Below are 13,624 nucleotides of genomic sequence, written 5' to 3'. Positions count from 1 at the left end.
GAAAATGATCATTAAACATGTTACAAATGCTTGGACCGTCAGAAACCGAGGCACCGCCACAATACATTGTTTGCGGTATACCTTTATTTGAAGTAGTGGTGTCCAACCTCTGTATGTATTTCTTAGTTTTATTTGCAAGAAGTTAATTTATTTGTCAAATTTCCCGCTAGATGTCGTTGTACCATGTGTTGAAAATCCTAGTTCGCGGTGTTAAGATTTTTCCGAGAAACATGACGTCTGGCCGGTACTAAATATTGTCAAGCTTTTAAACCAGTGGAATAAAGTACATTATTGTAAAACCACAAGTGCTTCATTTTTGGGCCCTTTTTACATGGTCCTTCGAGCCGGATGAGTTCGGCTAGTGGATTCGGTAAACTTCGGGCCAACGGACGCCAGCTACGGTAGTGGATTGCTGCCAGCGGTGTTAAGGCGAGAAGAGCCTATGTTCCGGAGCAACGTGTAACGTAAACATTGCATCGTGACGTCAGCGGTGAGAAGCAGCAGTATGAAGTAAGCGGATTATATGTGTGACCGTAGTGAAGTGTCAAGACAACCGTGAGTACATTAAAATTATTACGTAGTGCAACTGTCAAAGACTTAGTGAAATTTCAACAAATTTGAACTTTTCATCAAGTTTCGACTTAGAAAATTCGTAGCAAGTTTGGACTTAGAATAGTTTCGAAGAAAGTGGAACGACGGGGAATCCACGCCCAATTTTGCTAAGTTCCAAACACTTAGAAAGTTTCATCATGGAGGCTCTTATAAAAGTGCAACAGGACTTGTATTTGAGAATTGATAAGGCTCAAACTAACTTTAAAAAATCGCCTAAGGAACGACTTAACTCTGCAGATTATCTTAGCACAAGATTAGAAACCTTAGAATCTTTGTGGAATCAGTTTGTGACAACTCATACTCAAATCATTCAAGATTCTACTACACATGAGTTCAACGAGTATGTAACTGAAGACATATATTCGAATGCGGAAGAGTTATTCATGGATTACAAGTCAGATCTTAAAGTTGCCTTAAACAAACTTAACGTTTCAGTTCCTGGAAAGAGCACTCAGTCTACCACTATTGAGAATAGGTCAGATGTTGGTCAAGGCAAGTCGGTGATGGTAAAGTTACCAAAGATTACAATTCCTACGTTTTCAGGGAATTATTCTGAATGGACTAGCTTCAGAGATCTATTCACGTCGCTCATCCACAAGAATAGAGATTTAGACGACGTCCAAAAATTGCACTACCTGAAAGGTTATTTAGTCGGTGAAGCTGAACAGCTTCTGCGTCACGTACAGATCACACAAGATAATTACAGCGCATGTTGGGAGAAATTGGAAAAGCGCTATAATAATAAGAAGTATCTTTCCAACTGCATTCTCAAACGTTTCATGAGTCAGAAGAATATTACGACCGAGTCCGCGAATGCACTCAAAGAATTGCTGGACACTACGAATGAGTGTTTAAATGGATTGAACAACTTAGGCATCGACACAAATACATGGGATATAATTGTGATTCATATCATTTGTCTTAAATTAGACAACGAGTCTAGGAAACAGTGGGAACTTAAGATTAGCGAGTCTTCTGATGATTTGCCCACACTAAGCCAACTTCAAGAATTTTTAGAAACCCGATTTAGGGCATTAGAATTTTTGGATGGGAAATCATCGAAGACAAGTTTTGTTCCTAAGAAACCCAATGCACAATGTAGTAGCAACTTAAAAGTGCATCATGTAACTGAGGTTTCTTGTGGCTATTGTTCAGAAAATCACAAATTATGTAATTGTAAAGGTTTTGCAAAAATCGATGTTGATGCTCGACGTGATTTCATCCAGTCCGGTAATTATTGCTTCAATTGCTTAGGTTCAGGTCACAACGTATATTTCTGTCGCCAATCTACTAGATGCCGAATTTGCAAGCGCAAACATCATTCTTTACTACACCCAAAAACAAGCACTCAAGCAACCGATTCACAAGTCAAACCTACTCAATCGGTTGAAGGTGATATTGTTGCACATGCAACAACAGCTCCATCATCATCGTGTGATGAGCCCAATAATGTAACAACGTGTTTTTCGACCAGTCGTGGACAAGTTTTCTTGCCAACGGCTTTGGTTCAAGCTCAGTCGAAAACAGGTTTTGGTATAACCCTCAGATGTTTAATCGACCAATGCTCTGAAGCCTCTTTTATTACGGAGTCTGCAGCACAACTGCTGGGACTGAACAAGGTTTCTTACAAGAGCACAGTCACGGGACTAGGCGGAGAAGAGAGTTCACCTGTGAACTCTAAGTCGGTGGTAAATGTTACAATTTCATCACTCCTAGAACCTGACTTAGAAGTGAACGTGCATGCTCATGTTTTGGGCAAGGTAACATCGAATCGTCCGAGAAAACGTATTGTCATTGATTCGTGGTCAGAACTGTCTGAATTAGATTTAGCAGATTCCACATTCAACATTCCCGGCAAAATCGACTTGCTCCTAGGGGGAGAGGTGTACGGTCAAATACTTTTAAACGAAATGATCAAAGCTCCACAGGGAGCACTCATCGCTCAGCGAACGTCTTTAGGCTGGATCGTTTCAGGGCCAACTCACTTAGGTGAGTCGGAAATTCGTAAAAGTGTTAGCGTTAACCACATTCATTTAGATGAAAATGAGCTGCTCAAGAAATTTTGGGAGCTCGAGGCTGACCACAATACGACAGATCCCAAGCAACATTATACTGAAGACGAGAAGAAATGTGAAGAATTTTTCGCAGCTACCACTGAACGTGATAGCACCGGTAGATACATCGTGAAACTACCATTTCGTGATCAAGATCCCACTTGCAAACATGGCAACTTTGTGCCTATTGCGACTAAGCGTCTCAACCAATTAGAGAAGAGGTTCGCAAAAGATGCTGAAATGAAGAAACGCTACTCAGATGTCATCAATGAATATCTTGAGCTAGAACACATGGAAGAAGTTCCTCCAGAACAGGAGAACAACCCAGATGCAGTTTACTTGCCACATCATGCTGTCATCCGAGATGACAGATCCACGTCAAAGCTTCGGGTTGTGTATGACGCGTCTTGTCCTGGCTCTAATGGCGTTTCCTTAAATCAAGACCTGTTGGTAGGTCCAACTCTGCAACCTGTTTTACGAAATACTATTCTTCGTTGGCGTTGCCATCCCATATGCCTGGTAGCAGACATTGTAAAAATGTACAGGCAGGTGAAAGTTCATCAAGACGATGTAGATTTTCAACGCATTCTATGGCGTGAAAACTCGGGAGAGAAGATAAAGCACTTGAGACTGCTCCGAGTCACCTTTGGTACGGCCTCAGCACCTCATCTTGCAGTGCGTGCGCTTCAGCAAGTAGCCCACGATGAAGGAGCACATTATCCAAACGCTGCTGATAGGGTCCTCAACCATTTTTATGTGGATGATTTGTTAACAGGCTGTGAAACTGTAGAAGAAGGTAAAGTAGTATACAAAGAGATGAATGAACTTTTGAAAAAAGGTGGATTCGAATTACAGAAATGGAGCAGTAACAATGAAGAATTAATAAGTTACATGAAAGAAACTGATGTCAAAGAGGAAGGAAGTCTCCAGCTGAAGATAGACGCTGTTATGAAAATTCTAGGACTCGTCTGGAATCGCCGAAATGACGAATTTGAATATTCGGTACAACTTCCTCCACTCAAAGTTCCTATAACAAAGAGAAGTGTCATATCTGACATATCAAAGCTGTTTGATCCACTCGGTTGGTTGGCCCCAGTGATCATAGTAGCCAAGATTTTCATCCAGAAATTGTGGCTTTCCGGAATCGATTGGGATGATGAAGTTCCGCCACAATTACTGAAGAATTGGTTAAACTACAGAGAAAGTCTAAATCAACTTACCGAATTCAAGATGCCCAGATGGAACCACGCAACTTCCAATGTGACTGCTGAACTTCACGGATTCTGCGACGCTTCTAATGAAGCGTTTGCTGCTGTTGTGTACTTACGGACTATAGATGAAGAAGGAAATGTGCACGTGTCACTGATCACGTCCAAAACGAAAGTGGCACCAATTAAACAAATCTCAATTCCACGTCTGGAATTGTGTGGGGCTTTGCTACTCACCAAATTGCTGGTTGAAGTAGCCGACGTTATGAGTATCAGCAGAGCGAACATTCATGCTTGGACTGACTCCACAGTGGTCATTTCTTGGCTAAATAGTCGTCCAAATCGATGGAAAACTTTTGTCGCCAACCGTGTATCTGAAATAATAATGTCAGTAGAGCCACACCAATGGTCCCATGTCTCGTCGAAAAATAATCCTGCAGACTGCGCGTCTAGAGGCACACAGCACCTGAATAAAGAAGAGCTTTGGATAGAAGGTCCGTCATGGCTGAAAAATAAAGAAATCAGCTATAAAAAACCAAACATAAAGGATACTAACTTAGAAGAAAGAAGCACTAAAGCATGCTTCGTGAATACTTACGATGATAATGATGTCACAGCAGAAGCTGAAGAAACACTTATTTCAAGGTTTTCTAAATTGTGGAAACTGCTACGCGTTCTAGCTTTCTGTAAACGGTTTTTGAAATGTGCTAGAAAAGAAAAAGTGAGTTTGTGGTTAACTAGCAGCGAAATCCAAGAGACTTTGAAAATGTGTATAAAAATTGTTCAGGCAAATCATTTCAAAGAGGAGTTGAAGAACCTGAAAGAAAATAAAACGATTAATAAGAAGAGTCAACTTACCTCACTAAACCCGATTGTAGATGGAGATGGTATCCTGAAAGTTGGTGGAAGATTAGAGCACGCTGGAATTAGTGAACAGATGAAGCATCCAGTGATACTTCCACATAAGTCGCACTTCACAACTTTAATCTTAGACAATGCGCACGAAAAGACTCTGCATGGTAATCCGCAACTGATGCTCCATTACTTGAGATCTAAATATTTTGTAATCGGAGCAACCAATTCCGTTAAGTTGTTCGTTCGCAAATGTGTGACATGTGCTCGCTATGCCGCTGCATTACGACATCCACTGATGGGACAGTTGCCGTCAGTTCGAGGAACTGTCAATCGCCCTTTTTTCCAGAGTGGTGTGGACTATGCTGGTCCAATAAACATGCGCACCTCAAAGGGAAGAGGTCACCGCTCTTACAAAGGCTACATCTGCCTTTTCATTTGTATGGCTACACGAGCAATACATCTTGAAGCAGTCAGTGACTTGACAGCTCAAGGATTTATTGCGGCCTTTAAGCGCTTTACAGCACGTCGTGGTCATTGCGCTGATTTGTGGAGCGACAATGGAACGAACTTCGTAGGAGCTGCTCGTGAGCTAAAGCAGTTATACGCCGAAGAACGATCAAGCGTGGCTGTGGAAATTGCCGATCAGCTTGCTACAAACTCCACTAATTGGCATTGGATTCCTCCACATTCTCCAAACTTTGGAGGCCTCTGGGAGGCGGGAGTCAAATCCACGAAACATCACCTTAGACGAGTGATTGGAAATTCCACCTTGACATTTGAGGAAATGGCAACGGTTTTAGCTCAAATTGAAGCTTGCCTGAACTCAAGGCCTATGTCAAGAATTAATAGTAGCAACAGTGATGATCCTATACCACTCACTCCTGGACATTTTTTAGTTGGAGAGCCCCTAGTACTTTTGCCGGACTTTAACTATGAAAGTACCAATGTAAGTAGTTTAAGAAGATGGCAGCTAACACAGAAAATGGTTCAAGATTTCTGGCGCCGATGGTCGCGTGAATATCTGACACAGTTTTACCACCGTTATAAGTGGGCCCATCAAACACCCGAGCCAGTGGTAGGTAGTGTGGTGTTAGTAAAGGAAGATAATTTGCCTCCAGCAAGATGGTTATATGGTGTAGTCACTGATAAACACCCAGGTCTGGATGGAATCACTCGAGTAGTTAGTTTACGTTGCAAAGGAAATATTATCAAACGACCTGTTGGCAAACTATGTTTTCTGCCAATAGAAACTTAGATCGTTAAATTTGTTTTGTTTTCTGTTTCTTACCAAATATAAGTTGAGGTTTTTAATTTGGTATCATTAGTTCAATTTAAATGCAATGTTATTGCAGTATGCTGAGTTTGTTTGTTCACGTTTTGAATATCACATGTTACAATTTCCCTTACACCGTGCCATGATATGAATTGTATTTTGTCACAGTTAGTTGTCTCATAAGGACACTTGTGTTATTATTGTCCTTGGTGGGCGGAATGTCCAACCTCTGTATGTATTTCTTAGTTTTATTTGCAAGAAGTTAATTTATTTGTCAAATTTCCCGCTAGATGTCGTTGTACCATGTGTTGAAAATCCTAGTTCGCGGTGTTAAGATTTTTCCGAGAAACATGACGTCTGGCCGGTACTAAATATTGTCAAGCTTTTAAACCAGTGGAATAAAGTACATTATTGTAAAACCACAAGTGCTTCATTTTTGGGCCCTTTTTACAAGTGGACTTAATAAAATTCCATAAATACTTTGAGCGAGACCTAATTTGATCTTCGGAGAATTGTATGTAATTCTTGTAACAGACTTTCTCAACCATTTCAGCTCTTTTTCTTAACTTCTTAAAAGTTTCATAATCTAGTGGATTTCGAAAACATTTCCATAAAATAAAACATTTCCATAGAATAAAATTTTGCTAACTTTTCAATTTAACGATGACAAACAGTTTGGTGCAACCGACCCTAATTTATATTTGATTGATCTGTGTCAGGTGGACCGTTTCCACGCGCTAGCGACCGTGCTGTTCGCGGGCGGCGCTGTGGCGCGCGGCGCCGTGGCGCTGACGCCGCGCCGCGTGCGCACGCTGGCGCGCCGCCGCGCCGCCCACGCCGCGCCGCCGGACCTCGCGCACGCGCTGCACGCGGTACGTATTGTAGCTCTGCTCTCGTGCGCACGCTGGCGCGCCGCCGGACCTCGCGCACGCGCTGCACGCGGTACGTATTGTAGCTCTGCTCTCGTGCGCACGCTGGCGCGCCGCCGCGCCGCCCACGCCGCGCCGCCGGACCTCGCGCACGCGCTGCACGCGGTACGTATTGTAGCTCTGCTCTCGTGCGCACGCTGGCGCGCCGCCGCGCCGCCCACGCCGCGCCGCCGGACCTCGCGCACGCGCTGCACGCGGTACGTATTGTAGCTCTGCTCTCGTGCGCACGCTGGCGCGCCGCCGCGCCGCCCACGCCGCGCCGCCGGACCTCGCGCACGCGCTGCACGCGGTACGTATTGTAGCTCTGCTCTCGTGCGCACGCTGGCGCGCCGCCGGACCTCGCGCACGCGCTGCACGCGGTACGTATTGTAGCTCTGCTCTCGTGCGCACGCTGGCGCGCCGCCGCGCCGCCCACGCCGCGCCGCCGGACCTCGCGCACGCGCTGCACGCGGTACGTATTGTAGCTCTGCTCTCGTGCGCACGCTGGCGCGCCGCCGCGCCGCCCACGCCGCGCCGCCGGACCTCGCGCACGCGCTGCACGCGGTACGTATTGTAGCTCTGCTCTCGTGCGCACGCTGGCGCGCCGCCGCGCCGCCCACGCCGCGCCGCCGGACCTCGCGCACGCGCTGCACGCGGTACGTATTGTAGCTCTGCTCTCGTGCGCACGCTGGCGCGCCGCCGCGCCGCCCACGCCGCGCCGCCGGACCTCGCGCACGCGCTGCACGCGGTACGTATTGTAGCTCTGCTCTCGTGGAAGTACTCTGGGGACATCGTTAAGATTTTGCGAAGAATGAATTACTCCACAAAGTGTCGGGACAAATTCGTCGTCATATATACAAAATTAGAATAACAGGAAATTTTACGCCAAACCACTGATTCAGTGGCCAGGGCCCGCGATACGTTTATATCAGTCATAATGGTCACATAAAATGTGTGGCTCAAGTTTATCAGTAAAATCTTGTCCTAATAGGACATTGTCGTTTGGCGTGCGTTTATTCCTAAACTGCGAACATGCTGTAATCTTAGTACATATTACAGGTGCTAGGTGCCGACGACGCGATCCCCGAGCCCCCGACCCCGTACGAGGACGTGTCGCCGGAGGCGCCCGACACGTGGGACGTCGGCGAGGACGACGCCGACAGCGGCGCCGACGACGCGGGCTGGGCGGCGCGACACGCGCGAGTGCTGCTCTATGATAACCTGTGCAGATACTTCCGGCCGAGCAAGGTGCCGCCACACCAGGATATAGCGGACCTGGTGGCGCTGTGAGGTGAGATATAAGACGACGACGCGGATAGTGGCGCCCAGGCACCAACGGGTGCTGCTGTATGACCTCTATGACCAGCTGTGTCGGTGTCGGTACTTCAGGTCGGCCGCCACAGAGGCATATCATCCTATAATAAGGTCTCCAATTCCATTCTAATTTGAATCTTTATTCTGACAAATCAGAATAGGCTCGATGACAATTTTTTATTGATAGTATCAATCGATCAGGTTTGTTTTTGGGATCAAATGTCTATATGGGACCCATTGCATTAAAGCAATACAAAAGTCAGAAATGATAGTCAAAGTCCGACAGTCGTACTTCACTCGCGAAACGCTCCTAACATAACGATAAGTGAACGTCAAGGTCACTGAGAGCCCATCTTGAATGTATGGAAAATAACTAAAATAGCATTTTTTTTCGGTGAAATATTGCGTTTATGCATATAGTTGCTGTACAATCTTTTTTTGAATAAAATGCAAGAAATCGAATGGTATCTTTACTTTATTCCTATTTGCAAGTTAAAAATACGTTAAATTTTGACTTTTAGATCCTTTATTTTTTATCATTTCCATATATTATTTTAATATTTTATTTTATTTTTATTTATTTATTAAGGTTTACCAACAGTGGCAACAACAACTTATAGGCTAACAAACTTGCATACTATTAAATTATGATTAATATCCACATTATTGTGATAAATTGCTCATTTGCTATTTTACTAGATTTTGTTATAAAATTCAACATGTGTCATCATCCCTATTGAAATTGTTTTGGCAAGTTATGACGCGTGGGCGGCTAGGCTAGAGGATACAGCGGACCTGGTCGCGGTGAGGTGAGATACACGAGACGTGACGAGGACGACGCGACCCAGGCATCTCACTCAATGTCCTGGATTTAACTACTGAACAGCACATTCCGTTGCCGGATGCCGGACATCAGACCGTCAACATCTCCAGAATTCGTAGCTGTAGAGGCGAAATACGTGTCGAGTTTTGTACTTTTGGTGGTGGTTTCTTATATATACCGGGTGTTTCCTGTAACAGGAGCATTAAATTAAACTGGAGGCTGTACTTCTCAAACTGACCAACATTTGTTCAGCAACTTTTAAAAATAACTTGAGTTTCATTACACTTTAAAGTTTATTCTAAGACGCAATGTATTGCAAAATGTGTTATGTTTAAAGGGTGACAAGCAACGTCAAACACACAGATGGCAGCGTACATTGAAAATAATATTTAATTAGTATGAAAAAGGTATAATCTAAAAATTTCATAATTTTAAAAAGTTGCTGAACAGATGTTGGTCAGTTTGAGGAGTACAGCTTCAAATTTAATTTATTGCTCCCGTTACAGGAAACACCCGGTATATGTTTTTTTTAATTTATTTATTTGCGTATTTCGTTTCGCGGTGGGAGGATGCAGGGTGGGAACGTAAATTGCATGTAAAAATTTAATATAACAACCTGTAACTATACCTACATTTTCAACTACTTTGTTACAGACGCGGTTGGCTGGACGCAGGCGCAGGCTGTGCATGGATATTAGGACACACTTCGAGCGTGCTCACCTCACACTTCATACTTATACATGTAGAGTTATCTGTACTGTGTAATGTGATGTTAACATGGGATATCTAATATCGAAAACTTGTGACAATCTTGTATTGGGAACTAAATTATCCGTTTCCAATATGGAAACTTTAATTATTTCTTGTGATATTTCCGAGAACTTTTTAACTAGGAAACTTTTTGTAATTTGCATATCTGTAGTTATCTGCAACTAATAATACTTACGTACCGTAATGCGCAACATGTTTTATACCACGTTAGTGGCAAGCGCAGAACGCAGGAACGCTACGGCACGCCTGAACGTAAGCCGCTTTCATATAGACGCTGGCATATAAGGGGTGCCAGTAATAATACCTATACTCACAATGTATACTCAAGGTAACATATATATAAATGTTGTACCTTTTTTCATTAGATTAAGGTTGAGAACTGTATACTTATTTATGATATTCACTGGATGATTGCTTTGAGGTTAAAATTGTGATTAACAACTAAGATGTGCATTTAACGAGTCATTTATCGCATATGCGGCGGCAAAAAAAAATGAGTTATGAAAAATTATTAAAATTTGAATGCAGTGTCAAAATGATTACCAATAAATAATGAATTTTGACTTCTATATTTAAAATTCAAATAAATAAAATCACAAAATCCATACTAGTATTATAAATGCGAAAGTCTGTCTGTCTGTGTGTTACCTCTTCACGCTTAAACCGCTGGACCGATTTAGTTGAAACTTGGTATAGAGATAGTTTGAGTCCCGGGGAAGTACATAGGGTAGTTTTTATCCCAGAAATCATCCTTTAAGGGGGTGAAAAGAGGGATGGAAGTTTGTATGGGGAATCGATAAAATGCAGATTGGATAAAAAAATTACTTACTCCACACAGGCGAATTCGCGGTCAAAAGCTAGTAATCAATATAAAAACAAAAAACTAGACGAGGCCTCCATACAAGAAACATATTTATCTTGATTATTTTTGTATCTTGTAAGGATCGAACATAGCACTACCTCGTTTTTTTGCATTAGAAAAAGGTTAAACAATCTTGACGTGTATTTTTATTAAAAATAGTACACTAGAAAAACAATCTTTTGGATTCACAAGTAATAGTTACTATTATTTTAAAGCGTTTATCGATAAAAAGACTCGTCAAGATTCTTTACCCTTTTTCTAATGCTAAAAAGAACGAGGTATAGCGAATTTGGCTTTGTCGGGTTGTGAAACTCCACTAACACATAAGTTTTAATGTGTTTATTATGTTACTGCATCTATAGATGCGAGATCACATACATTAGAGAGGCGATAAGTTTTGCTATATTGCCACAAATTGTGAAGATATTTGAGCTTTTTGGTGTAAAAAATATTAACTATTTATTGCTTGCAAGACGCGTGTAAAAACGGTGTCCTAGGTGCTGGAACGGAGAATAATAGGTTATATAAAAAAAAAATACAATAATCTTTGTGGCTTTGTGCCTATCTCAACCAAAAGGGTACTTTAATGTCGATTGTCAATAAGACGCTCACAAGACAGCGACAATGTGGTACCTTTTGGTTGAAAACGTCACATTTGGTTTACTAGTTTGTAAGGTAGTTGACTGGTAGTGTTTTTGATACTTTCTTCATATAAACTATATTAGTCATTCGGTTTAATGAGTTTTTCGTTCCAATAAAATAAAATAAAACACCAATGCAATAAAAAGGAAGAGCTTTGTATAAAAACGAAGGAAGGTAATAAAAATTTTAATTTGTAATATTGTATGTCTTTCCGGCTCGATGTAATGAGTTTCGGTTTGACTTGTAACCATGTATTTTTTTTGATTAAGTTTATACAAAGAGCTATTGATTGTAGAAGAGGTGTAAACTCTAAGAACTATTATTGGCTCTGTGAGCTGTAGATCTCGCTAACGCCAATGTCTCGAGTTGTCAAAAGTTCTCGAGAATCGGTTGAGAAAAGCGACCTGTAGAGGAAAAAAGAAAGCATTAATGCTTTAACTGAAACGAGACCTTCTCGTCGCTCGGCCAAATAATCATGCGCTCTAGTATGGCAGCTGAAATTGACATCGGGGTGGGGGTGTACAGCGTAACATGTTTTATGGTCACTCGATTGTCAAACGTCAACTTTTGGCAACCAACCACTAAATAATGTGGCGCCGTATAGCGCCATCTCCATCAGCTGACAAATACGAAGCACGAATTCTTAGACGTTATTTATTTTTACCTTTATTGCACATAACAAGAGTAAAACAGGCGAACCTAATGCCTCTAGGCATTCTCTACCAGTCAACCATAGGGCCAAACAAAAACACACTTTACACATGTTATACAATCAATGAATCTTTCGTTTATATTATCCTAACATGCTATTTATTTATTTTGTGCGTTGAATTAAAACGAATTGGATAGCTATTATTTTTTAATGTATTGCATTGTAATTTTGTACCGCCTAAATTTTAGTCAAAATAAAATTGTAACCCTTATTTAACCTTAGATATAAAGATTGTAAATATTAGGTATTTAAAATTGTTATTTTCTTTAAAAAACACGTAAATATTTACATTACATTTATAACATTAATATTTTATCGTATAGGGTACCATAACATCAGCTAACCGTTGGTGAAAAATAGTTGGCCCATGTTACCCTATCCAGTGGGACTTTGTTAGCTTATGAGTTAAAATTGGTTACCAACACTTTCACTTCGTATAGCCGGCCATATAACTACGGACTATAGGGACGGATGCGGCGTTCTGTATCCTACCGTTGACACGGATAGCTACAATAGATTTTTTACAGATAGTACCATAGCCTAATTTCACAATTTTGTTTTGTGTTACATTTATAGTGTTTTATTACGGGGAGAATAAAAAATCCATGCGGTAAAGGGTTAAACATCGAAAAAAAATCCTTTTCCCCTGGCGTAAAGACTTTTTGTATTATTTACGTTTTTACGAAGATACAACTTTCGGATTAGCCTTTCTTTTTTAGAGTTCCGTACCCAAAGGGTAAAAACGGGACCCTATTACTAAGACTCCACTGTCCGTCTGTCACCAGGCTGTATCTCATGAACCGTGATATCTAGACGGTTGAAATTTTCACAGATGATGTATTTCTGTTGCCGCTATAACAACAAATACTAAAAAGTACGGGACCCTCGGTGGGCGATTTGGACTTGTCCGTTTTTTTAAATCAAACTGGTGAAGAATAGAAGTAATTTGCATTAATAAACACATTTTAGGTTTCTTCAATACCCCCTGTATTGAAAAACGTCGAGTCCCCGGCAAGGTCGGCCAAAAGTTTTATTACAATCCAACACGTAGTTTTAAAATGAGAGCGAAACTACGTTTGTACGGAGAACCGAGCTTGCCGGAGACCCTTAATCTACAGCTGAACCAGTGAGCAGTTTGAAATACCTACTACGTACATAAAAAAGATTTTTTAAAGGTTAGTAGAACATGACATGTGTATGTTTAACTTGTAAATATACAATTAAATTGTGTAATTTTTACAAACTGTGGGTCTATTAAGACGTAAGGGGAGGGCCGGGAGCATTTAAAAAATTTGTATGAAATCTGTTTTTCGCTCCTAACTTTTACAATAATCAAAAAATCGAAAAAGTAGGGGCATAGCTATGGTTAATATACATAATTTTATGTAACATATTTTCCATAATGTCAGTATCCAGAGAGGATAATGGGGACTACGTTTGTATGGAGGCCGTCCACTTTCCTCTTAATGTATACCTATAGACACATTAGGTACCTTAATTCTCGGTTAGGGTAACGCTACAAGATTTGGTAGCAGTCACAACTGTAATGTACACTTGACTACCTAAATAAACTATCCAATCATTAATTTG

The 13,624-nt window shown here is 41.6% G+C and overlaps 1 protein-coding gene across 1 annotated transcript in view; it reads left to right on the top strand.

Annotated features, from left to right (window-relative positions):
• Positions 1–13,614, top strand: part of LOC134749538 (muskelin) — a 41,150-nt gene extending 27,536 nt beyond the window's left edge. The window contains exons 14-16 of the mRNA XM_063684509.1: positions 6,722–6,874; positions 7,970–8,201; positions 9,702–13,614. Coding sequence (XP_063540579.1) covers positions 6,722–6,874; positions 7,970–8,200 — 384 coding nt within the window. The 3' untranslated portion in view covers position 8,201; positions 9,702–13,614. The remainder of the gene's footprint in view (positions 1–6,721; positions 6,875–7,969; positions 8,202–9,701) is intronic.
• Positions 13,615–13,624: the final 10 nt, after the last annotated feature.

Source organism: Cydia strobilella, chromosome 18 (genome assembly GCF_947568885.1).
Source record: "Cydia strobilella chromosome 18, ilCydStro3.1, whole genome shotgun sequence".
Classification (NCBI taxonomy): domain Eukaryota; kingdom Metazoa; phylum Arthropoda; class Insecta; order Lepidoptera; family Tortricidae; genus Cydia; species Cydia strobilella.
The sequence above is the reverse complement of the archived record's forward strand: the minus strand, read 5'-3'. Positions and strand labels throughout refer to the sequence as shown.